Below are 26213 nucleotides of genomic sequence, written 5' to 3' on the forward strand. Positions count from 1 at the left end.
AATGGACAGAAGGGTCTAATAATGGACAGAAGGGTCTAATAATGGACAGAAGGGTCTAATAAACAAACACTTTTGCTACCACCATTTAGTTTTCCTGAGATGCATGCTCCCAGAAAACACCATTTCTTTAACACCAATGCACCAAACCATCTTTCTCGGCCCCTCCTGGCTGAAAACCAAAAAGGTCAGTGTAACAAAGCAATCCGGGTACTACCGATGCTGTCCCTGGCTGCAGAGCTAGCTCTCAGTAGGAATTCTGCTTTCACATAATAACAAGCTTCCCAGCACCGTCCTTTGGGTTTGGCTTTTGAAACCTCCCATTGTTAGCCAGCTAGGGTGTGATCAAACAGCAGAGCCTTCTCATAATCCAGCAAAAATACGACTTCTACAGCTGGCGGTCTATACTCCAACAGGTTTCCTCAAAGTTCTCCTTGGTAAAAGCAAACACAAAGTATTCACGGCAAGTATGCCAGGAAGCACAGGGCGCAACAACGTACTGGGAGGGAGAATGACGCAACGAGGGACACTTTGAGCATCGTGACATCACGTTAAACCAATGGGTTGTACCAAGCTTATTTTGCATTCTGTAGAGATGTATGCAGTTAGCTACTTTAAACATGAAGACACATGCATAGCCTCACTTTCTGCAACGTTTTAGTGCCCGAGTATGCACAGAGAAAGAAGTAGTTGCCAAAAAGGCTTCCATCGGATCTGTAGAACAGATGTACCAGGCACCAAGTACGATGACCAGCAACAACCTTTGGATGTTGACAAAGGCAACGTAAGCGCCAGATAATCACACACTTCTTTTAAATAAGTAAAAAAAAAAGAACACATAGTAGCAGCAATCGCATGCAAAACACAGCTGTGAGCAGCCGTCGGAGATGGATGGACAAAGAGCCCCACGGATGTTGGGAAACAGCACGGCCAGCAGGATGCAACCTCAGTCTGTTGGCTTCGGCCCAAAGGGCTAAGCCCTAGCGCTTGGTTTTTTCCTCCCCCTTCCGTACCAGAAAGATAGCGTTTTCCTCCTTCACGGGAGCTCTGAGAGATGTAAATCCACTGATACTGGTCCCTGGATTGAAGCCACGTATTTCTTTTTAACCACACTTAGGATTAGCTCTTTTCTCCTACTAAGGACATACTTGATGCCAGGAGCAGCTGATATGTGGCAGTTGCTGCTGCGATGACTAGCTCTGGATGCACAATAGACACTAAAATTGTTATTTCTAAGCACCAGAATTAACCCAGAATATTCCATAGCGAGATGTTGAGACTGACACCGACCGAGGGCTGCAAAGAACTGCTTCCAGCTCTGAGCCCCAAAGCTTCAGTCCTCAAACAGTGAGGAAACAGTGGCCTCAAAACAGGGATATTCCTCACCAAGAGCTGCAACCTCCAGGATAAGCTGCCCACGAGAAAGTTTTGTTCCAGTAAATTGAGGCACAGAAAGTTATAGTTTCAGTACAATTTCTGTTCTTGCAATCAGAGTAATAAGGCACCAATTATCATGTTATTCTTAACTACCTGTGGATTTTCCCTTTAGTCACACTTGGATAATTGGAGTTTGAAAGAATCAATATAAAAACAGACAAAAAAGACTAGCTTCAGTTTGCCATAAAAATAATTAGAGTAAAAGTATGTGCACAGCTGAAGCGCTGCTTCCAAGCGAACAACCTTTATCTGTTATAGCCACCTACAAGAAGCAGAAAGCTCAACATCTGTAACCCATTGCAGAACAGCTGTCAAGTCAACAGGATGCATCTGCACTGGAAACAATGGATTCTCACCCAGAATTGTTCGTTGGCTTCTGTGCAAGAGATGAGACATGCGCCTCTGAGAACTAAACTGAATACCCCAAGTGTAAAGGTCTACAGTGATGGCTCCAAGCAGGTCTTCCAGTCTTTTGCAGCCAAAGAAACTGAAATATATTCTAAAAATGAAAGGTGGATTTTTTTGATTATTTTCTGTAGCATGGAAAAAAAAAAAAAATGAGGCCCTGGAAAGCCTCCTCCTATACAGCTCTTCCTGCCAAAGCCTGTGCTATACGTTGAAATAAAGAGGAAGTCCCAGAGGATTAAGTGAAGACGAGGTAAAGTGAATGTATATCCGGAGATAAGCACAGACATCCTGTGCCACAGATGCGTCTACATCATTACTGAAATGCAACAAAACAACTCATCACAGCACAGAGACTAACAGAGACCCTCAACTCGTGCCTCCGCTCCTGACAGCTTAGTGACCAAGACCTCAGAATTGTTCCTCAACCATAAAAGCACAATTACAGCTGGGATTTTAGCCCCAAACGGCCACAGCAGGTTCCTAAGGCCTAACGAACCCTCCGTTCCCGAAGTACCAAAGCTGCAGGTACCCCCTCTCAGTCTGCCTGCCTGGTTCTGCCCATGGAACAATCTCATAGCATTTGGGGCTAACGCTTTAGATTTAATTAACGGTACCATTCAGATATTACAGACTGAACTTCAGCTGCAGGAGGTTTCTTTATTACTATTACTTTTGGCCAACGCCGCACAGTGCATAACTGCCATTTTGAGGAGAGCCTAAACCCTGAGCAGCGTGCCCCGCGCAGACTGCAGCTCACAGCTGCTTTCAGGTAGTTACTACATCAAGCATCAAGAAGCTGCAGAATAAGCACCAACCACGGCTTCTTTTCTACTTCGATAGAAATCTTCTAGTGCTTTTCCACACCTGAACATACACACTGTTGCCTGTATATTCACAGACCATCTAAAAGCATGGCACAGAAGTCTGTATGTACAGAGCTGACCCTAGCATCAAGGAAGAAGAACAGCCCAGCCTCCAGCCACTGGAAATAAATTGCAGTTGTTTAATTTATAGTTGTTAGAACTTACTAACTCCAATCTTCAGCATATCCACCATGCACAAAAACACAGGTCCTTCATCTCGTGTGAACCTAATCTTTTTTTCCTCCATCCAGACATCAAGCAATTAGTCACACATAGTATTTTGTTTTTACTTCTGCTTACCTAAAGAAGTATCATGCAGAACATGCAATATGCATAAGCACATCTTCAGTCACAATGAACACAGAGAATTCAGTCAATACTTTCAAAAGTTTAAAATACAAGCTATGCTACAACAAGCTGCTTTCAAAATCCACACTTTTTATGTGTTTTCCTTTTTCAAAAGTAATCTTCCTCCTGGGATTCCATCCTTCCCAGCAGGAACAAAAACACCAACAGTACCACATTTGTGAGCCAGCTATTAAAAATAAAAAACAAACATGCATGAATGAGGCTTGATGAACAAGAATTTTATTTCCAAGTTACTGGTTCACTTGAAAAAGTGTGTGTTGACATATACACACATACAGTCTTTGCAAGCCTACAAGAAGGCTTTAGTACTTTTCTTTCTTAAACTGCCAAGAGCATGTTACAACTGTGTTACAACTGATTGAGTGTCCAGCTTTAACAATCAAAGACTATAAACCTTCAAGAATGCAAGTGCAACAAGCAGAACAGACGGTAAATTGTACCAAACACCACCTAGACTAACATTTTCTTAAAATTCTGTTGTACATAAAAACAATGTTAAAATTGCAATTTACTTACCTAGGTAAGTTCCTACCAAGAATGGCAAAGGAAAAGGAAAAAAAAAGATCTAAGGTTAAAAAAAAAGGGAAAGGTTCACATAGTTCAGAATACAGTAGCTCAGCCCCATGCAACACATACAGAAACACAGACTGTTTTGTTCTAACGAAACACAGAAGTGATCATCTGTTGGACAGATAAACCCAAGACAACATTAAACAACCAGCAATTCCAAATAACTTCCCAAAAGAGCAGCTTCAATTTTGTATGAGTAAGCAGCGGTTTGTTACCGACCTCCTTCCACTAACCCCTGCACGTTAACCTCGTTGGATTTGGACAGCGGTTCCTAAAATGCTCAATCTAACAGCTCACACTAGTGTGCTTCATGGTATGTCACAGCTGATGCGCTTGGTCATGCAAAGCTGGACCTTCTGCTAAGAGCACTTCAGATGTCCCCTCTAATGCAGCCTGGGCAGTGACATCCAGCTATGAGGAATCAGTAGCTGCCCTTGGACTGGTGTGTTCAGAACGGAGAGCCAGGACCTGTGTCTCAGGGTTGAGTGTATAACTGCTGTTCACCCTCTTGCCTAGAGGAACAGCGTGGTATATTCTGAATGTAACTCACCAAGGGGTTAAATAAAGTAACAAAGCCATGCACCTCACTGCTTTGTTCATTCAAACTGTAAACTTGAGACCACTGAATTATTCACTGTACTTAGAATTAGGAGCATTCCACTTTATATATGTATCATGTGTATAATATATATGTATGATATTTATCACATGTAAATTCCACTTATGCTTAGAAGTTCAGGCTTTGTATCATTAGGGTCATTCACAATTCTGCCCTTGCATTCTTATCCATTCATCTCCTTTCAGATTAATTGCACCTGCTCCCTACCCAAAGCCTTGGGATATGCACTCTACTCTCATTAAATCACCATTTGCATCTTATTCCATGCCATCCTTCTTAAATAAAATGGTTTTCACGATTTGATTCATAGAGCATGAAGTCCATCCCCTGATTTCATTTCCAGATCTTTCTCCCTAACACCAAAAGAAACTTGTCACAGCGTCATGGCTGAGCTGAAGACAAGTGGGAAAAAAAATCATTCAACATCTGAATACAAAATGCTGAGAAAAAAATCTCAAAAATAATCTGCACTTTTGGCATATAATCTAAAGCAAGGAAATTGCATAGGCATGTGGTTATTAGGGTCTCCAAAAAGCATTTCAAGCAACTTGTCATTCTTCCCAGCTATGCTGCTGCTGGCAAGAAACAGTCCTTGCGTTAAGCAGCACTGAGAATTTTTTCCTCTGTCGACACTAGTCAGCATCACGCTGATCTGGATATCAACAGCTAAAGCCAGGACCTTTCCCCCAATACTGCATTATTCATTAAAGGAGCGATATTCCCACTTGTTTACAGCCTGGATGGACAGATATTCTTGGGCCTCATCTTTGGAAGGGCAGCCAGTGCCACTGCTGATAAAGGCGGAATTTTAATGCAGTTTATGCATCCAGGTAAGTTTCTGCAAGGCCCAAGTCAGCCAAGAAAAGACCTTCCAGATAAATCTCTAGTTTCCTACACAGCTGATGCTAGAAGATTTCTCTGTATTCCCACCCTCAATAGCCGTTTTTGATCAAGAACATTATTTCCATTTTCAAGCTCATCTCTTGATAATTAAACTCATGCTAGGCTGATGAAGCTACAAGGCTTCCAGTTCCAGGAGTCCATTCACATTTCCCTGAAAGGAGCTGAGAGACAATGAACCAGAACACATTAAGTTAGATCGACGTTCCATTTTGCTTTAGAAATCCCCAGTAGCAGAAGCAAGGTATTCCAACAGTTAATTAACCTCACTCAAAAAATTGCAGCTTTTTTCCAGCCAAAGTTTTTCTGCCGTACCTTCTGGCTACTGCAGCTCATTATTCCATTCCCAGCTGGAATGAAAAGCCCCCTATTATTACACTTCTGCTGCTCCTGTCAGCAGAGACAAACATCTACAACTTCTGCTTTGATGGAAGTATTTTCCATTATACAGTGTGTTTTCCAGTCTCTTCACCGTTTTCATGGCTCTTCTATAAACCCTCTCCAATTTTTCAGTGTTTTACATGGAGCTTGACCCACTGCCGTTTTTATCAATGTAAGTTCGTTGCTAGGAAAAGCCTTTCCTTTGTCCTGGCTACTCATTCACATTCCCTCTCTTTCTGCCAATTTTAGAGTGCACGTGATGACCCTGAAAAACTAATTTGATTAGTTGAAAGCTAACACAGTGCAAGAGAGAGAAAAAAAAAAAAATAACAGTCCTCCCTCCCTTCCCCCTGTAGAAATCTGTATGGAAGAGTATCACACAGACCCCATGCTGGATAGCTGTAAGGACAAAAGTAACCAGGGTCCAGGACATAAAACATCCCTTCAGCTTCCCTAGGGGATTTTTCATGGTGAATATTGTCAGGCAAGCTCCAAAACTTTAATGGAAAAAGGAATAAACTTATACATTTTTAACATCTCGCTGTATTCTACAGCTTAGGAGACTCCCTGTACTTTTCATGCTCCAGAAATAGCGATCTGCCGGAGTTTGCCCGTGCCAGCCTAATGCTGGAAGAGTGCTGGGGAGGCCAGTGTATGCCTAATAATGCCTCCAATATGGCTTGAAGTGGGAAAATAAAAATACAGATTTAAGAACTACACCTTTCTTTTAAAATAGAGTGGAGGGAGAGAAGAGAGATGAGTATTTTCCTGTTCCTGTAATTCAAGCATCAGTCAAAACTCTCTGTCCCTGGCCAGACAAGTCATACTCAGAGTTCAAAGAAGTTCAGCTCTGCAGCGTTAAACAGGGATGATTCAGAAACAGAAAAGTTAAAGATACTTAGCTGGAGTTACAGTAGCAAGAGAAAAAGAAGAATTTCAAAGGAAAAATCCAAAGTACTCTTAAAAGTTCAGCAATTTCCATCATTTCCATAATTAGCTATACTAGTTCAGGCTGCAGCTCGGTAACAGCAGTCTCCTTTTCATCCTTGGTCTCTCACTGCCAAGATTCCCCTTTCCCAGCCTTTCCTTTGCTCCCACCGCCACGACTTCTCACAGAGCCCGCGCTGACCAGCCCATGCCCGCACGTGGACAAGGCCTTCCTCCCACCTCCAACCTCCCCACCTCAGCCACCATTTCAGCACACAGAGCCATTTTGGATTTAGGTTTCAATTTAAATAAGAACAATTCAAGGAGCTTCATTAATCAGGCTTTTCTGAGGGCTGAACTCTAACCACCAACCACCATCCCTAACTGCTAAGTGGTAGGAAGGCCTGAGATGCGGATCCTCCAGCAGCGCTGCCTGAAGAACACCCCAAAACCTACACACACAGTTTGGTTTTCAGCAGTACTGGACAGCCTAATTCTAAATGAAGACAGGTGTTTAAATGCTTAGAAACCTGACCACCAACATACACTCACCAACAGGAATCTTAATGGTTTACACTAAGCAAAAATACTATCTGCTGTTTGGCTCATTCCCTACAAAACCATCCCCTATTTCACAAGGAAAGCCTTACAGACTCATCACAAACCATCAGCTCAGCAACAAACCATCCCTTACAGCACAGGTACCTTCCCCCACGTGCCTGGAAGTAACTGCCCAGCACCAAAAGGCTTTTAGCACCAATTTTCAGCAAAGAGACTTCAGCTGAAGCCCACCGTACTAGCTGCCTCCTGCCACATCTCAGAGACTTTAACACAGTGACCTACACAAAGCATAAAATATCTTCCAGGTGCCAACACAGCATGTCAGCAAGACACAGGGGAAAAAAAGTGGATAATTCACAGTTAACATCTCTTTGAAAACTATTTCAACAGAAGTGGACAAAACGTCTTTCTGCACCTACATCTGTGCAGAAAGACTATTTTCAGTCTCTCCATGCAGTAGTTGTAACACCAGCTTTTCTTTGCAGTACATTCCTAGAAGAAAATCACCCAAACCAGTCAGTATGCCACCAGGTCTCACTAAAAGTAGAGGGGAAAAAAAGAAACCAAAAAAATACAAACACCCTTCCTGTACTGCCCCATAGGAGCTATGTAAATGCATCCATGTTTATAAAGAAGAATCTGACTGGTCATAATTACTCTCATTCATCTTTTGCATATATTTTAGGACTGTTATAACCCCAAAAATCAGTCACAATAGATGGGTTAATTTCAATCCTTTTATACTGCTCTCACTGGCTCCTAAATTCTGTTTCCGAGGCCTTATCACTCCCACTGCTTTTCACCCTTTCTCCACAATGCTTCCACTTGTGCTCTTCCTCTCCCCATGCCTCCTCCTCACGCATCCCACCCAATAAGCCTGTACGACTCCATCCAGAGCCAAGGACCTCAGTTCTGGCACAGCAGGGGCAGCAGGCATTAGGCAGGTGCGCCCAGAGCCAGCAACGCTTACCAGCTCATGTGCAAGGCAACTGGGAACAAGCACACAACTGGCTCCAGGCCACAAGCACCTCCACCAGACTTTCACCATCTGATCTCTCATGCCAAGCAGATCTTGAAATTCTTCAAACCTTCTTTCCATGCGGGTGATCCCAGTCCTGCTCCATCTCAGCAAAGCTTCCAGCAACCCAGGATCAGAAAATACTCCACGAGTAGAAACTGCAGCATGACAAATGTTCTCCATTCACAACTGAATCCCAACCAACAACTTTCAGCTGAACTGCTCGCAAGAACATCTAGTCAACACTGACTACTCCAGCAGGTAAACAGATTCTGGATCTGAATCGTACTTGGCTACCTAGCACTTACAGGAAAAACCAACGCTCCGAGTCTTTCAGCAGGTGGTTGAGAACAGAGCAGAGAGAGCAGCAGGCATCAGTGCCTGCACCACCTCCTGCATGGTTTGGGGGAGCACGCGTTCTGAGCAGCCTGAACAGGTACCTCATTGAGATCTGCTTTGTGCAAACTGTGCAGCCAAAGTTAGCCCTGAAATATATCTGATGAAATAGGTATACCAGCAGATACAGGTTTTAAAACACTGCTACTAAAATATAAATCCTCCATTTACAGTAAGTAAATATTCCGAGGTCACGAAATCCACAGCTTTACACAGAGACAGCCTGAGGGAAGGGGTCAGCTCTTCTTTCCTCCTTCGAGCCCCAGCATCTCCATGCTCCTGGAGTGTGTCATCTGCTGAGTGACTCAGCAGTCACCTTGCTGATGAGGACATGTAGCAGGGAGCAGCAGCAATGACCATAAGTAGCTCGTCATCAGGAGCCGTGGAAATTCAGAGAGCTATTCCACAGCTACATCCCTCATTACCGAACAAAGCTTCTGAGGAAGCCAAACTAAGCCAGAGGAGTTTGTTATTTTTTTCCAAAACATAAGAGCACATTAAAGACTCAGCAGCACAGCATCAAAGTGCAAGTTCCCAAGGACAGCAAGACAGCATAAAGATCACCTCATCTTTACTGTGTTCTCTGCATGCACTTACGTATGCATGCACGTGTATATTGGAAAGTCATCCGCTATCTCAGCCAAAACACAGAAAGCTTAACATCAGGGCATGCAGCATCATTATTTAATGGTAATGCCTAAACCTAAGCTTGTGTGTTTGTCTGTCTCATGTTGACATTTCTATAGCCCACCTACTCAGAATTGGTCTGATTTACTGGATTTGGACAAGCAACAGCATATGTATGTTTTCTGCATTATTCCAAACCAAAGCTTCTCAGGACAATTCTTTAGTCAAAAAGTTTGCTTGTTTTTCTCCCCCTGTGGAAGTTTAAAAGCAGTATTTTCTACAGCAAGTAGAGAACATGCAGACAGCCTCACACTGGTGAGACTGCACTCATGCTAGAAAATACAGAGGCTTCAACCTGGGACTTAATGCAAATACTGTCTTCTTTTGCTTTTGGTCCATGTGAATCTAAAGTAGTTCAGGATATACAAAACTTTGATTTCTTAAAAGTCAAGCAGTGAAATAACACCTAGTTTCAAACCAACCATCACAGCTTTCAGTAGTTTCACAAAACTGCTAGAAAAATGTTGTGTCAACTTGAGAAATTGGTCATCATTTCGGAATAGATCTTTTCATTACTTCGGTACGGTTGTATGACTTCTTGCCTGCACATGAAAAGCCTGGAAGGTGAGCAGCATAACCACAGGTGGAAACGGTTACCCAAGGAACATAGACATCAACACAGAATGTACACACAGCATCATTAGCCACAAAGCAAGACAAGCCAGCAGATGAAACTAAAAGTCACTGTCCTAGCATAAGCTGAGCGCAGCTTCAAGGTCTTACCCCTGCTAGGCATCAACAGGCGCTTCTTCATGTTGCCTGACAGAGCACAAGTGAACAGAAAAGAGAAAAATATCACATCAGCAACCTGAATAACAGCAGTTTAAAAAGTTCTTAATGTCAAAACAGAAACAGTAAGATATCAAATGTCTGTAATTATATTTCAGATAAGCCATGTATAATGTTAAAACTAAAGGTGAAAAAAAAGAAAGATTCTGTTCAGCTGCATCAAAACTTCAGTGCAATTTTGCTGCACTATGACAGTGTAATTCTACAGGAATAAGACACAGCAGGAGAGAATCCATTTTCCCTCTAAGGAAAAGCCTGTATGGGGACGTAACTTAACTTTTACTGGCCTCCCAGGAGTGAGCAGAGATCTCTCCCGCTCAGAGCCACCTTGAAAGCTAACAATTCCACTCCCCTGTTAAAGAGAAATACCCCTCCATGTCCTCACTCACGTTAAGACATTTGAATAGACCCTTTTATCCTCGTCTGAGGAAAAAACTGCACTTTGTCTTCCCGACAATCTCAGGCAAGAGCAGCTCTTCAGAACAGAGCCCTGTGTTCAATGCCAGAACATCCTGTGTCTACCTCCCACTTCAGACACCTTCCCCATGCCTTTTATCCTCGGGGAGACGAAGCCCACATTTCACTGAAGAGGTTCTCAGTGACAGAGCCAAGAGAAGCAACTGCTCTAGTCCTGAGCAAGGCAGGAGCAGGTTTATGGCACACCAGGTCTGGCACTTCTGCCTCCCTTAACTAATCAGTAGCCTGCCTCTCACACTGCCTCTGGCAGCTCTTCTGAAACCCAGGTGATCCACACATTACAAAGCCACCTGGGAATCACACAGGTACTATACCTACAGGTTAAAAAGTTGTAAACCTCACAAGGAAAAGGAAGCATCTCTGGGAATGGCTATTAAGGTTTTCTTCATACTGCTCATTTAAAAAAAAAAAAATGAAGGGAAGTTCCTTTCTCACTGTCCCACTTGCAAGGTTGGTCAAGCTAGGCAGTGCATGTACCACCCAGGCAGCACACATCACGTCACACCCAAAATCAGAAATGGAACAAGCAACTTCTATGAAAGGAAAATAAATAAAACCCCTACAAATAAGAAGCACTGAATTTATATCTAGGGCTATTTTAAACAATATCCTTGCATACTGAAAGGACAGAATAAGCCTACACAGACAATAGACATGTTACAGAAAAATATTTACCATCCATCCCATTGTGTTGTTCGTAACTTCTTTTTCCCAGGATAGTTGGGGACCCATTATTAATGACAGGCGTAAACTTAGCAGGAGTCAGACTGTTGAGAGAACTGGATAAGCTCTTTGCAGGATCTGGTTTCGGAGGACACGGATGAGATTCTGTGGTGAAACAGCAAGGTGTCACTTTTATTAATGAAGATACTGGAATTACAAACCTGAAAGCAACCTGCCAACTTCCACAGTGACCAAGCATACTTCCCCTTATACAAAAATTATCTCAGTCAATAATTTTGATTGAGGATTGCTATTTATATTGATCATTTTAAGTATATTTAGGAATTCACTTCTGTTGAAGATGTTAAAATCAATTTCATAAAATCCACGGTACCATATCACTATCCTAAAATAAGAGCTGATAACAAAAGCACTTGGTCGTATTTCCAAAACACTGTTCCACAATAATTTGGTATAATTTCTGGCCTGCTCGGTATTAGAAGGCATCTTTGGGCAGTCACGCAGCACCCCTAAGCTCTAAGGAAATGACAACTTTAACGGTTTAGCAAGGTTTGTAAAAATATAGCTTTTAACTGGCTGAACAAACACCACCAGAAAGAACAGAGTCTGAATTCAGCCTTTTGGCTGAGGCAGAGACCAAGCACAGGCTGTCCAACAAATAAGATTTTGAAAAATCTGCAACTAACAGCAAACGAGAGCTTCAAATGAGTGGCTCTCTCTCAGCCCCAACACTAGGCTAACATACGATGTAAAGTGCACTGAGCTCCAAAAAGAGAGCTATGTTCTCACCAGTCCATCAGCCTCCCTCCACTTCCTTCACTCCCCTCTCCCTGTGTACCGGTCACAGATCCTGACACGATGCTACTGAATTTGTGCTCAGGTGAAATCTCAAAATCTATTGTCACATGCTGCACAACTATTAAGAGCGGGATTTTATTCTACAGCAAAAAATCTGCCTTTATTTGCTTTATGTGGTCGTGCCATACATACCCAAAGGTTTCCCAGTCTGTACATCTCATCAGTATTCAGCACTTAAGCACAACACTCAACAGAGAAGCAGTAAATATTTAATAAACCCTCAGCCTTACAATATTTCATCAACAAAAATGTTCAAAGAAACATAAAATTAACTCCAGTGTTTCTTATCAGAGTAAAAAGGCAATAAATTTCCTTGATAATCTGGAAGCCTTCAAAGGACCATGGTCCAAGCTAGCTTTCCGTGGTTAGACTCCAGTCAGACTGCTGGTACACCCTCAGACTTGGCTTCAGGGTATCTCTAACAACTGGCAGCACTAGGGAAATTATTTGTAGTCAGAGATGGTCTATCATGTATCTGGCTGCTTCCAACACCTACAAACTTACACTAAGGTCCTAGACAGAGCTACTTAGTACTCTGCCACAGATCAGCTGCGAGAGAGGCCCAAGTAGTCAAGAAAACAGTAGAAAACAAGATGAAAATTCAGATGAACAGAGGCATATGCTCCATTGTCTGGCTCCTACACAAGAACAGCCAGCAGCTGATTCACAAGCTGTGCTAAACCTCAACAGTGCCTAAACCTAAACCTGAAAGGCTCCCTGGAGGACCCAGCTGTAGTAACTGCCTTAATACTGCCCTAAAATTGGAATAACGGACTGACCAATTGTTCCCAAAACATGACCCTCCATTAGCAGAGGGTAACTTGTCCACGCATGCATGAGAGACCACAGCAGACTGTGCCATGTCCCACCGCTCATGTAAAAAAGCTGCAGCTCAGCGAGCCCACAGTGGACTGGAGCAACTAGGTCTGTCGGACAGGAAAAGGGAGAAGCTCATGGGGAGGCCTTCAATTTTATTTTATTTTTTCTTTTAATCCAGAACCAGCATCGAAACCCAAAATAAAATGGAAGAAGAAAAAGCTAGCAGAATTATCTAGTAGGGTTTTCTGTTTAGTTTGTGAGTTGTTTTTGTGCATGTGTGTGTTTTAAATACCTAAATACCGGAGTACTGCTTCTAAAGGCTTTCGAACCACTTGCTTTAATAGCAATGGGTTTTCTGATGCCTCTGGTAAACGTGCTGTGCCTGTAAAGCAAACAAAAAGAATTAGAGGGCAACGACACTTAGATATTGTAGTAGAACTAAGTGAATAACTCAAGTGTTCAGAAAGAGCTTTCCAATCAAAAAGAGCATTTACAGGTTGCATGCATGTCTTGGCAACAGGACGCAAATGCATGAGAATGCTAAAGGTACTAGCAAACAAGAATATTTTAAAACAAGGAACTCATTAATTTTCACAGTATTTGTCTAGTCTGTCATCAGTTAGAACACTCTACAAGTAGAGCCAGGTTTTGTGGGAGCACTAACTGAGAGTAAAAGAACACCAGGAAGCTGCAGCTCCAACTTAAATACATAAAGGAATCTCAAAGGGCTCCTTTGCCCTTTGCAAGTAGGTGCCAGCTGCATCACCACTCACATTCTGCTTTGATTGCTGCGCTGTTAATAGGCAGATAGGGATGTCTTGCAGCATGCCAAGGGCGTAAGATATCTCGACACAAACGTCTTGCAATTCTTGTCAGTTTTGTTGTATGGAGATAAAAAGCTTGTCGTGTCTTCATAGCAAACTTGGGGCTCCCACTGTTTCGTACTGGCACACCATGAGGACTCTAAAAAATAAAGAAAAATAATTTTTAAGAGCATGGCCTTAAAGAACAGAAAGAACACATAAAATCACTTTCAACTACTGATTCTCAGACATATGAACAGCAACAGTATTACTGAAGAAAATATTTTCAGTACAGCTATTTCCCAAGTTGTATCAATCAACACTCACAATTTTCTTCCAAAATGTTTCACGGGATAAAACAAAGGTAAACATTTTCTCTTCACAGGTATGTAATCAGTTCTGTACTGTCCTAAATTTTAAAGCAAGGATCCAAAACCAGGCTGAAAGAAGTTGCCTGATGCTATCACATGATTTAGTACTTAAAGGCTCAATAGCAAGACTCCCAAACTTTGGGTGCTTAAGAGTTGTAATCTCCTTATAACAAATCATTTGTAGGAGGGAGAAGAACATCAGAAAGTAGCTGTATGGCCAATTTCCATCATAAACTCACCTCCCAAAGCAAACACAGCATGCAAGAACTTTTTTTTTTTGTCTCAAAGTGGCAGAAATTTGTTTAAGTCTTACTCTGAACTCAATGTACAGAGTAGGCAAGTATTCACTACATGTAATAAAGAATAATACAGAAAGACATTTATCTAGAGCTGAGAGCAAAAGCAGTATCTTTTTTAATAAAAGCAACAAAGTAAACCAATCAAATAATGAAAGTAGGATCTTGTTATCTCAAAACTGCCTATGGGCGGAAAATAAGAGGAAATTTCAGCTTGGGAAGAACAAGGATTTCCCCTCTCAGACTGTTTGCATACTTTTTAACTAACAAACTAGAGCTATAGGGCTGATAAAACCTGGCAGTTATCTCAGCAATTAAGCAGCTTCAGAGGGTAAACAGAATGCTGGAAAGGACAGAGACTAAAGGAAAGAAACAGAAAATGAAGGCAGCAATAGGAAAGACTAGGAGAGGGGAAAGAAATATCTAAAACCAAAGTACACTGTGTACTATCCTTCTATCCATAGCTGCTTAATTGACGCAGCCATTCTTTCCAGTCAGCCCAACATACAACACTTCAAGACTAAACTTTCTAAATTCACAAAAGTTCTCATATTTCTTAAATAAATACAGTAGAAAAAAATGAAGCTCACAAAATGCTTACTCAAAAACTTTTTTAAAAAGAAAGAGGCTTAATTGAAAAAAATAGGAAGAGGAATAACAAGATAAGGGATATCTAAAAAGCTACTAGCTAATTGGGATATCTAATTTTGAATGTGCCTTAGGAAAGGGAACAGCTTTCAGGAAATAATGAATTCCTTTATGGAAAATTAGTCCTCTTCCTCCTGCAGCAAAAATCATGGAAAGAGAGTATCAGAAACATTGGCTAGCATTCCAATTTTTTTTCCACGAAGTTCGTGAAATTATCCCATGCATTTGATGGCTAGTTTGCTAAACAAATAATGTGTTTTTTCTTTCCGTGGGGGCGGTACTTAGCAACAAATTGCATATAGCTGAAGTTAACATGCCAACTTTTCCAAGTGATAAAAAAAAAAAAAAATCAAACTCAAGAACAACAACGAACGTTGAAGGTATTCTTTTTCTTAAATATTTAAATACAGTGAACAATTGATTACAAATCACATCACCTAACTTTTCAGACAAGATCACCAAGCAGCCTTTTTTGCTAATACCTACCAAATTATTGCGGTTTGGTCCGGGTCTCTCTCCATCTAACCGTGTTGGCATTTTCAAGCCACCGTATTTCTTCCAGTACGTCCAACAGGATGCACAGAGGCGACACTGCATGTTAGGGGGACCCCAAGAATACCACTGGTAAGACTGTGTGGCTAGAGATAACAAAGGTGGAAATTATATATATCCTTAAACAGGATCACTTTTCAGAGCTTATTCTCTTTAGAACCATCATAAAAGAATACCCACACAAAGCGCAAATCTCAAACAGACCTTAAAAACCTGCTGATGGCTTTATTGCCATCACCACTGTTAAGTGTACTTGTTATTTCAGTGAAATCAATTACACACATTAAAACCCTTTTAAAATATGAACAGAAAAAACGCGTGCTAGGATGGGAAAACATCCTGCCAACAAAACGGAAAGGTCTCGTTTTGCAAGTCTGGTAGACAATTTCTCCAGGGAAGGATGGAAGATTCTCACCAGGAACTCATTAAATTTACAATGGAAGAATGCAAGGTAAGACTGTGACTTGACTTCTCGTGCAGCCCTACATTCCAGCATCTCTAAAGGCTCCCCATAAAGGAGGGCAAGCATTAGCTTAATAGTACCGCACAGCAGACCAAATACACTGATATCCCATATTTTGAAATCTACTCAAAAATAATGAAAAATTTGTCAAGTTCACAGCCTGGTGATTGAAGCCTTTGCTCAACAGTAAATGTCCTACATAACTGTAGGAAGCTAACTGCCCCTTAAGTACTTCACAATTATATTTATGTTAAATCAGTAACTCCAAAGCCACTTTTGCTGAAATGCTGCTAATCAAATTCTGTCCCCCCACCATTTCAAAGCCTTCTCCCCCCTGCTCCCTCCTCCCAAGCACAGCGTTTACTGCTTGCAATGCAGCACTCGCTCTCTGTGCACAAGTGCCATGTTCGCATGTCACTTACTATAACAGCTTTCACAGGCCCGTCCTGCTCCCGTGTTCTGTGCCTGTACTCCAGTACCATTTACCACTCCTGGTTTGACATTATTTACATTGATCTGGTTGGGGTTTGGCTTGTTACTTAAAACACAAAGCAAAAAGGAGGACAAACATTAATCAAGGCATGCAATTTCCTAGGAGGCTTAAAAACATGGCCCAAAATATTTGAAATTGAAGACTGAAATTTTGTTCGTCATGTGGCTTTTAGAACAAGTTGTACTTACCATCAATCTGACTTTCAGGAATACACTCTCCAATGTCCATATTATATTAGTTCAATGCCATTTAAGAGACCAAAACCATTTAAAAACAACAAACCACTGAGGCAAAGCAGGTATCTTAATTACAGCCCTGGACATTCTGATCAAGCTGGCAAAACAATCCCATCTACAGATCTCTCCCGGTCCTCAACATGAGGGATATTTTATGTGAACCTCCAAGTATCACAGGGGATGGAGAATGGGAGGTAGGCAGAGAAAGACCCCTGCTTTATTCAGGGAAGGATAACCCTCTATTACAGTCACATACATATTTTCACGTTGTCTTACTGCAAAGGTTTGCAGCACATAGCCACAACTTGCCCAAGAACACCCAACACCTTAAATTTCATCTCTGGACCCAGAACAGAGGTGATCAGGAATATGAGCCTTCATCGAGTCTTAAGCCATGATCTGAGCTTTTCCTAGGAAGCATCTAAGCTTCTGCTAAATGCAGAAAGTCCAAGAGTTTAACAGGCACAGAGCAAGAAGTCCATCACCATCTGTCATTAATACATTCTGATATAAAAACATTGCCTCTGCTCATCCCTGTATGCTGCTAAAGATGTTGACTCAGGAACAAAAGTTAATGGCAGGAGCTGGGAATAGAAGGATAAACAAAATGTTGGCACCAAGAGCAGTACCAAGAGTACAGGCACTGCAGAGGAAGATGCCAGAGAGGGAAAAGAAGACATTCACAAAACCCTTGGCATGGGAGGCAACAAGAAGTACAGTGAATCCCTATTGCAGGGACAGGACTTCTGGGGAACTGAGGAAGGTGAGACACAAGAAGTTTCATTGAAGTAGTACACACAAAGAATTTATGAAGGCATGAGGACTCCAAACTGCTGTGAGGAACTCAGAGAAGCAACAAAAAGCAGGCAGCCTCTGGTGCGGGCTCTTGAATGCAAGTCTAATCTCTAATGCCAATTACATTTTACCCATATTCTCTTACCTTAAAGCTGAATGGAGTGGGCATATTTGTTCTATTTCAAATTAATAAACGAGTAAATCCACATATTTAAGCAGAAATACCTTAAAATGGTCTCTGTAAAGTAAGTTTCTGAAAACTTGTTTTCTTACACATCAGCTGCAGACGCAGGAGTCACACCGATGTAAGTGGACCACAACATTTGTTACTTTCCACTCAGCCTAGTGCTTCAAAAACAGCATTAGGGGAAAACGGCCAAAGTATTTAATTATTCCTAATGTGGCACCAGTGCTAGTATCGCCTTCTCAGCAAGGACCCCTGAGAGCAAAGGAATTCCAGGTGACCGAATTCTGAAAGCAAGTGGCCCACACAGCTCCAGATCAACCCCAAGGTTTGACGGTGTTCCTCTTGCTGTGAGGAGGTGCAGGACCTTTCTGCAGAAGAGAAAGCTGGGGAGGCTAAGTGGCACAGAAACCCCGTGACTAGCTTGCTCCTTCAGTACACCGAGCAGGCCATGCACAGCTCAAAGGAAGCAGAAGAGAAGAAAAAACTAAAGGCATTTGGATTAATAAGCCTGATAAGGTTTTCCTCCGCTTTTGTTTACTAACTTGCCTGGCCGTTAGAAGGATTGAAGTGGTTTGGGGTTCTTACCACAGTGGCACGAGGTTTGGACATCGCAGATGGCAAGAGATCTGCAGACACGGTGCAACAACAGGACAGTTGGACCAGGGGAGCTCACGCCACCCAGCATTTTGTTCTGGAGTGTTCTACAGTAGCCTGCTGCAGCACGACTTTTGCCGTGATCCACTCGCAAACCCAATGTGCAAACACGAGCGAGATGCTGCAAAACAAACGGCCCTCACACATGCAGTTAGTTACCAGCCGTGCTTGCTCCACGGGCAGAATAAAAGACTGAAGCAAGGAAAACTAAAGGCTCCACTCTGGGTTTTACACCTCGACATCAGCCCCGTGGCCTCCCTTCCACGCATCGATTTATCCTCTGAGAAGCAGCACTATAGGAGTCGGAAATCCATCAGCAGAGCACAAAAAGACTTTGGTTTTTTGAGCAGTGTGCTGGAAGCCCTGATGGGTGCAGTTGTAAGCAGCTGAGAACAGGACCAAGCGTTGGCACGCACGGCCAGAGCACCGGGCTCACGTGTGGAAAGGAGGCTGACAGCCCGGCTGTTCTCCTCCCAAGAACCCTCATCAAGCGTGCATTTCAAACCCAAGTGAAAGCAGTGCGTGGGTGAAAGCCGATCCCCAAGATTAGCACGCTGTAGCTGTGACAGTAACTTCACGCTTCAGATTCTGGAAGGCTGCAATGAAGGTAGCCGCAACGAGCACCACAAAGTGTCCTGGCCCCAAGCTGAGGTGAAGTGTCACAGTGGGTGACCATCAAATTTAGGCAGCTGTTTTCATCTGACGAGAAGCAAAAAGCCCTCGATTGTTGGTGATTTGTTAATTAAACTTGTTTGATATCACCAAAGCCTGCTGCAGCTATTAACAAGAGAATTAGATGAATAACTGTATGAATCATTAGGCAACTGATGAAGCTGAAGTGAAAAATGCAAATAAGGTGCTGAGAATATTGATGGTGTGGTAAACTATCATTTCCATTTCTTAAATCAGGAGTGGAAGCCTTTTAAATGGGTTTCAGCTGTGATGGAGCACTCAGTTACGCTAGAACAGGGATTACAAAGCGCAGGTTTCTGGGCTGTCATGCAGAACAGTCTCAGCTAAAGAGATGAAGATGATGCAGCACATGCAGAAAGAAGACAACCATCACATACTAAAGCCACACCACAAAACAAACAAAACAGAAGATATTCCTGAGCCATGCAGAACACTGAAATCCTCTCACTATGTAACTAACATTTGAGCCACAGCACAATAATAAGATTTTAGTGGTTAGAAGTAACTATAAACACCGTCAGCGAATGTTTCCAGATATTCAAGAAAACACAATTGTTCTGCTGCATCTAGAACTAGTAAGAAATAAAGGCTCAGAAAGAAGGAATAAGAACAACGTTTAATGCTTTTTAGGGAACATTTATGCCGTCTACATTTAGGCATCTAATTCAAGTGCCTGGATTCCTTATCCACACCCCAGAGCGGTGAGCTCTCATCACAGCTCTCACAATTGTAAGAATGGGTCTAATGACTGCTAGGCAATGCCTTCTGGAAATGACAAGCTTTCTCCAACAACATGGTGAAGGTCACTGTTTTAACTAGCACAGCTAGAGAGAAAGACCAGCGTTACACTTGTAAGCTTTCCGTGCTACAACAGACCTCTGCACCATTAAGCAGGGAAGGAGAAAAGTCTTGCTCCTCAGGCAGAGGACAATGAAGAAACACATAAAGGAATCATCTTCAGCTTGTTAAGCAGTGTCTCCTTGTAGTGATAGGAAGCTTTGACCTAATCCTCCAATTTCCCTGTTGGCTTAAAAAAAAAAAAAAAAAGAGGTAGAGGAAAATATTATTCCCCTACTTACGATGTTTGTGAGGCAGCATTCATGGGTTGTGAAAGTTCTTTGAGATTCTTGGATAAAATATTCCAAGTAGAACGTATTAATTTGCATTTACAGATGTAGTTAGAATTCACATTTTATATCAATATATTTTAGAGACTGGGGACTGTATTGGGCAATTTGTTCTTCTCTTGCTGTTCTTACCACTTCTGGTATCACCTAGATCAAAGCAGAAGAGAGAAAAGCCGCACAAAACTGCATTTCTCAGCCTTCACGATTTGCAGATGTCCTAATCCCAAAAAGCAGCAGCTACACAACCAGACTGTCATCGAACAGAAGCAAGTAACAGGTGCAGCACATGATGCCCCTAAGATGAGTAAAAACTGAATATGATTTCCAGAAGGGCTTCAAAAATACGTTTGGGGACACGCTAGAAGAAGAAACACAGACAGGAATGAGAAAGCTCTGCGAGCCCTACAGTCACACTGGTGGATGGCAGGATGAAAAGAGTAGGAGCGTTGAATTATACATTCAGGATTCCACTACTGCTTTATTAACACAATTCCCAACTAAAACATTTTTTTCAGTATTGACTGAATGAAGAATTCAGCTTATTTTAAGCTGAATTCAGCTTATTCAGCTTATTTTAACCTTCCTTTCACCATGGAAGCATATAGGTTTGAAAACACCAAAGGGATGCCTTACAAACCCATGCTTAGAAACAATGGGTTCAGGCACATCGACTACAGATGTCTGCCCCAAAAGCAGGGCTCTTCTTGGAAGGAGCACACCAGTTTATGTCCAACACCTAGGATGTTGCCTAAGGACTTGAGAACCTCACATCAATTACCTACGTAACTGCACAGAGTACCTAGCCTCTCCACGATTCAGTTCCTCATATTCTAAATTTGCAGTACACTCTCAGGTTAAAAAATATCAACTATAAAGTTTCACTGAGCGATCTCATCTTTCACTGTAAAATATGCATGTAGGATGACAAACAAACCTTGAAGGTTGCTTCTGTTGCTTTTCTTACTGTTTTTCCCTCCCATAGCTCTAGATTTTTCTGTTAACATCACACAAACAAATGAAATACCCATCAGTGGAAGTAAGCCAGGGACAAAAAATAAGGTTGTTTGAATTATATCCTTCTGGGTCTCTCTTTGCAAAAAAATTTACACCAGTTATTGCCAGAATGTTTCACCCAATCAGCTGATACGCTTCTGCATAGGTCTCGTCACCTCCAAAATAAATTACTTGACGTAGCTTGTCACAACTGGATCGTTACGGTTCAAGCCTCAAAACAGGAATGAGCTCAGTAACACGATAAGGACTAATCAATAACATCGATATTTAGATCCTTACACTGTGTATTGCTTTTACAAGCCAAGAACATCATCTTTTTCTAGGTCACAAGGTAATGCAGATGCAATATATTCCCTGCGTGCCAGATCCTGGACTGAAACTCATGTAGGAATAATCCAAGATCTCAAAATGCCTAACTGTTGCCACATTTACAGGTATTAATAGGAAAAAAGCAGCAGAAGCATTCATACGGGATCGTCAGGTACACAACTGCTACTTCTGATATGTACAAAAGGATATTGAAGGAGATAAATCTGACGCCCGTTTTTGTCAATTAACACGCGAGTTAAGGTACCACACTCACAAAATCAGCTGTGGCTGGAAATCGATGCAAGAGACAAAAATAGCATGCACACAGGTAGAGAGAGACTTTTCCTGATGCAGAGAGGTACGCTGCTGATTTGATTACATCTGTTAGATAGCAACAAGAATTATCTTGCTGAGATACAGGGTGGAGGGATAAGATACCACTCCAGACAGCCATTATCAAGTGAGCACTGTAACCTTTCAAATACAAAGCCCTACCTACACGCATTATAATCCAAGAGCAGCAGGCAGGCTACCGGCCTTTGTCATCTGCAATATCCTTTTGCATTTGCAGTCTAAATTACACTAGCTTTTGCTTTACAGGCTTATCACATTTTGAATTCATGTTTAATTTGGTGTCCAGAGTCCCCCTGCACAGTAACACCCTCCATAAAAGGCAATCCTGTTGAAAAATAGCATGACAAGAAATCTATCTGGCTTCCCTCTGAATCTTACAGCTCATTTCTGGTAAATTCACGTGAGATATACATTGACACATTTCAGTTAAAAGAGAGGCAAAAAAGAAACCAAGGATCCTGTATTTTCACAAGAAGTAAGAGACCATCTTGCAAGCTAAACACATAAGACTTCATTTTGCCTTAATTAACAGGAATGCACAGTAGACCTTCCTAAACATCTGAACATAAATAAGAGTAAAGGAGTTATTAGGGTCACACATGGGAACGTGTCTGGGAATTAAAGATGAAAAGAGGTAAGGCAGGGGAGATTTGAGTTCCACATTGTAACAACTGTTGACTGGGTTATGCAGAGGGAAGACAAGTGAAGAAGCACAGTTTACTAACCATTTATATATAAATATATATATGTATGTGACATTAGGAAACAATTATGCATTCGTGCTCCACTGATGACAATAATTAAGAAAAACGGATCAATTACCATTAAACAGTTAATTAGCTATCTTTTTATGCATGACCGTAGTGACCTGCTACGAAGTCCCCACTCATTTTCATATAAAAATAAAATAAAAATCAGAAGATAAGTAATGACAGAGCTTCAGGGTGGCAACACTACGCAGTGTGAAGGAAACGAGCAACGTGAGAGCACAGCGTCCTAACCAGGAACGCCCTCAGCTACCCGTGGCGGAAATACCCTGTGCTCCAGAAGCAGCAGGTCAGCTTGTGGGAACAGCTTTGTCTTTTGTACACTCATAAGCAGCAGCACAGGCATACTGGGAGGAGTGCTGCTTTGTTCCAGGCAGCTTTGAAATACAACAGCAATCGTGTTGTCTTCCACAGGACTCCAACTTGTTTATTAGCATCTGGGTGCTTAGCATTAACTCAGCTAAAATAAAAAGGAATTCAAGCCTATTTAAGCATCAGCAGAAGGCTCATTATATTGGAAACCTAATTTAGTAATTCTCTGACATTGTTTGTTCAACTATGTCTCTCATTATATAATTAAAGCTAATATATAATACTGGCAGGCCATGGAAACTGCTACACCAGACCGTCTATAATGAAATAAAAAACAAAACAATAGGGAAAGATACTTACTAGTTGGGTATATACACTTGTTTTAGCTTGCTTTCTGCTTCTGCTGCTTTCAATCGTTTCTTTAAAAAGAAAGAAAAACAACAGAGAAAAGTTAGAATCAAAAGAAAATAAGGGCTATTTTACCTGGGAGTAAAGTAAGCCACCTGTGAAAACTTTAGCACTCATTAACAAACAAGTAAGTTTTTTTCATTTCACTGAGCAGCTATCCCTCTCCAACAGGAAAAAATACTCTGAAAGCAATTGTGGGTAGTAAATGACTACATACACAGCACTTTGAAAAAGTTAACGAGATTACAAAACATATACAATTTTTTATACAATTTTTTTTATTCCCATTCATTCCGATACAAATTCGGACACTGTTTGCCCCATAACCCTTTATCTTCCCCTGCAGAGAAAGATCCAACGTATCAGCCTGTGCTTGTCCTCTTTGATAATATGCAGCAACTGGATAACAACAAGGATAGCAAAACACCTTCATCATTTTTCCCCAACAGCTGAAGTAATTTAAAGAGTTCGAAGGAAGACTTTTTTTTGCTGATAGTTCTCTTTTCCAGTTTTTTTTTTTTTTAAAAAAAAAAAAACTGATTGAAAACTGACTCACACTGGAGATTTTCTTTAAAACTTAAAAAGCCTACAAGCTTAACTGAAATCGGACATAGCAACACCCAATAGATTTGTTAATTACGGTATGTAATCACTTCACACTAAACATCAGCCATGGGCAAGCCACACATTTGCACTTCCTAAAGGTGAAAGGCTTTAGGTAGACAAAAACTACATCATCCCCCTTTCAGGCAAAAGGAAATAAAGCCCAGGCACAAATCTCAGGGGCCAGGTAGCAAAGAACATTAAGGGGATAAAAAGGGAGAGGTCAACTCCACCAATCAACTCCTTGTAAAATGTATATGTGTATATACATATATATATACACGCACACGCCTCTCCCAGGAGATATTAAGGAACATGACAGAGATATGTTCAATGAAAAACATGCACAAAAAGTAGCCTTTCAGAGCATGGGTACACACAATGTTGTCTCTACATGGCCCTATTTCGATAAAACCCGCCATTAACTTCCATCCACGTTTCTGGAATAGGTAGGTCAGAGGGTCCTTCCAATGGGACGTAGAGAAGCAACTCCCCCAGAACCGTACAGCTCCTTTCCTTTCTGAACATGGCACAAGAGGAGGACAATCAGCAGGAGCTTTACTACCTGGCCAAAAATTCCTTTTATTACTCAAACCTTCACGTCTTTCAGGAAGAGAGACACTCTAAGGTTCAGATTTTCTCTTTATTACACAAACTAAATGAATTTAGGGTGAAACAAACCTCTGGAGGCCTCTATGCCTCTCCTGCTGAAGGAGGGTCCATGCCCTTCAACATCCATGTCAGTAACAGCAGTCTGCAGACAGTAATGATGATGTTCTCCAGACAAACCAGCAATGCAGTGTTTGCTGGGGATTTTACACATATTCTAGGCAAACAGATTAGTTTATTTTCATTTTTTTTTTCAAATTTCTGACATTTTTTGTGCTTTTTATTTCTATGCAGATACTGACTTTTGCTTTAGTTATTTTCCTTGAGGAAAAAAATGCCTTGAGGCTGTTCACTTTAAAAAACAAACAAACAAACACAAAAAGGACTACATATACACATTCTCTTTACAGGGACACTATGGACACACAATAAATCAATGTAGTAAAAGCTTCCAGTACGCATGAAGCTCACTTTGATCAAAGGGACAGGCTTACGCAACAGTTTTCCATTTGACAGCCTGACAGCTTCTCACCTAAACACTCTACACTCCTGAAGAATTCCCCCTTACCTTTTCCAGCAAATAACAGTCAATCCATCTTAGAAATCAAAGAATGAAGGTGGCAGACAAGAGAACAAGGACTGAGAAAAACAAACAACTATTGGAAAGTATTCAGAGACTATGAGTTTGCCTTCAGAAAGCTGCATCCAAAAGCAGACTTCTTGCTTCCCAGGTTGGTTGCTTCTGTTAAATCTGGTCTCAGACACAGGCAGCTGCCCCAAAGCTGTCCTTGAGAAAGCCCAAACAGACCTCATGTAGACGATACTTATCAATCCTGCAGCCTTGGAGCAATCAACAATACATTCTGTATTGGCAATCAGCAGGATAATTAAAGAGGTTCTCCCTCTGCATAGGGCCCAGAAATTCCAAGCTGAGCATTTTCAAAACACCTTCCTCATGTTGTTTTATCTAGGCATCAACGAGTGCTGTGCAAATAAGTGGCTCTCTAATAGCACCAGAAAACCTTCTTTAACTTCCAGAGAGATACTGTCCCAAAAAATCCTCCTTCAGCCAGATGCATGCTCATCTTCAGGAGCTGACGGCTGCTCCACCCTCAGCCTGGACTGGAAAACAAGCCTTCTTCTCCTGCTCTCCCCAGGAATTACAAGGAAGTCTAACATCAGGTGCTGATAAATATCTAAAATACTGCTTGATGAACCTTGTACAAGAATCATATTTCCTTGAGGCCAAAGCAGGAAATTCAGGGAACTTGCACTGGTAGAGAACTCTTTTGTTTTGTTTTTGAAATTTCCACTAGATTTCCAGTGGAAATTGTTGGGGGGAAAATAGCTGCAGTGTTCTTGACAAAAGCTCCCAAGGGCGCTATCTAGAGACATTATGTTGTGACAGTCTTGGAAATCTACGAGCAGAAAAGCTTTGTGCAAACACAAAGCATTTCCAGCAGCTGAAATATTCTGATATCCACAATGTAAAGTCATTTGCCTCAGAGGCACGGTTAATTTAGCTTGTTAAGCAACATCTTCCTAAAGTAGTGATGAATGCTAACCTCACACCAGATTTTGCTCATGACTGATGACCATGGTGCAAGCTCTATGCTAATAACTGCCACAGGTCACCTGGGCCTGGCAGTACCCACTTTATCTACTACAGCTGCCTTGAGATCAAGGCACAAGCCATGTGAGATGTTCTGCCTTGACTACAGAGCAGGATACCAGGATTCCAGAAGGTTCCACAATGTAC

At 41.7% G+C, this 26213-nt stretch overlaps 1 protein-coding gene across 1 annotated transcript in view; it reads right to left on the minus strand.

Annotated features, from left to right (window-relative positions):
* MTA1 (metastasis associated 1) overlaps window positions 1-26213 on the minus strand; it is a 77360-nt gene that overhangs the window by 9074 nt on the left and 42073 nt on the right. Inside the window, exons 12-19 of the mRNA XM_035333367.1 lie at window positions 23195-23253; window positions 16316-16431; window positions 15365-15516; window positions 13534-13723; window positions 13053-13142; window positions 11075-11227; window positions 9857-9892; window positions 3591-3602 (exon numbers count right to left, since the gene is read on the minus strand). Of these exons, the coding sequence (XP_035189258.1) occupies window positions 3591-3602; window positions 9857-9892; window positions 11075-11227; window positions 13053-13142; window positions 13534-13723; window positions 15365-15516; window positions 16316-16431; window positions 23195-23253 (808 nt within the window). The remainder of the gene's footprint in view (window positions 1-3590; window positions 3603-9856; window positions 9893-11074; window positions 11228-13052; window positions 13143-13533; window positions 13724-15364; window positions 15517-16315; window positions 16432-23194; window positions 23254-26213) is intronic.

Source organism: Oxyura jamaicensis, chromosome 8, assembly GCF_011077185.1.
Source record: "Oxyura jamaicensis isolate SHBP4307 breed ruddy duck chromosome 8, BPBGC_Ojam_1.0, whole genome shotgun sequence".
Classification (NCBI taxonomy): Eukaryota; Metazoa; Chordata; class Aves; order Anseriformes; family Anatidae; genus Oxyura; species Oxyura jamaicensis.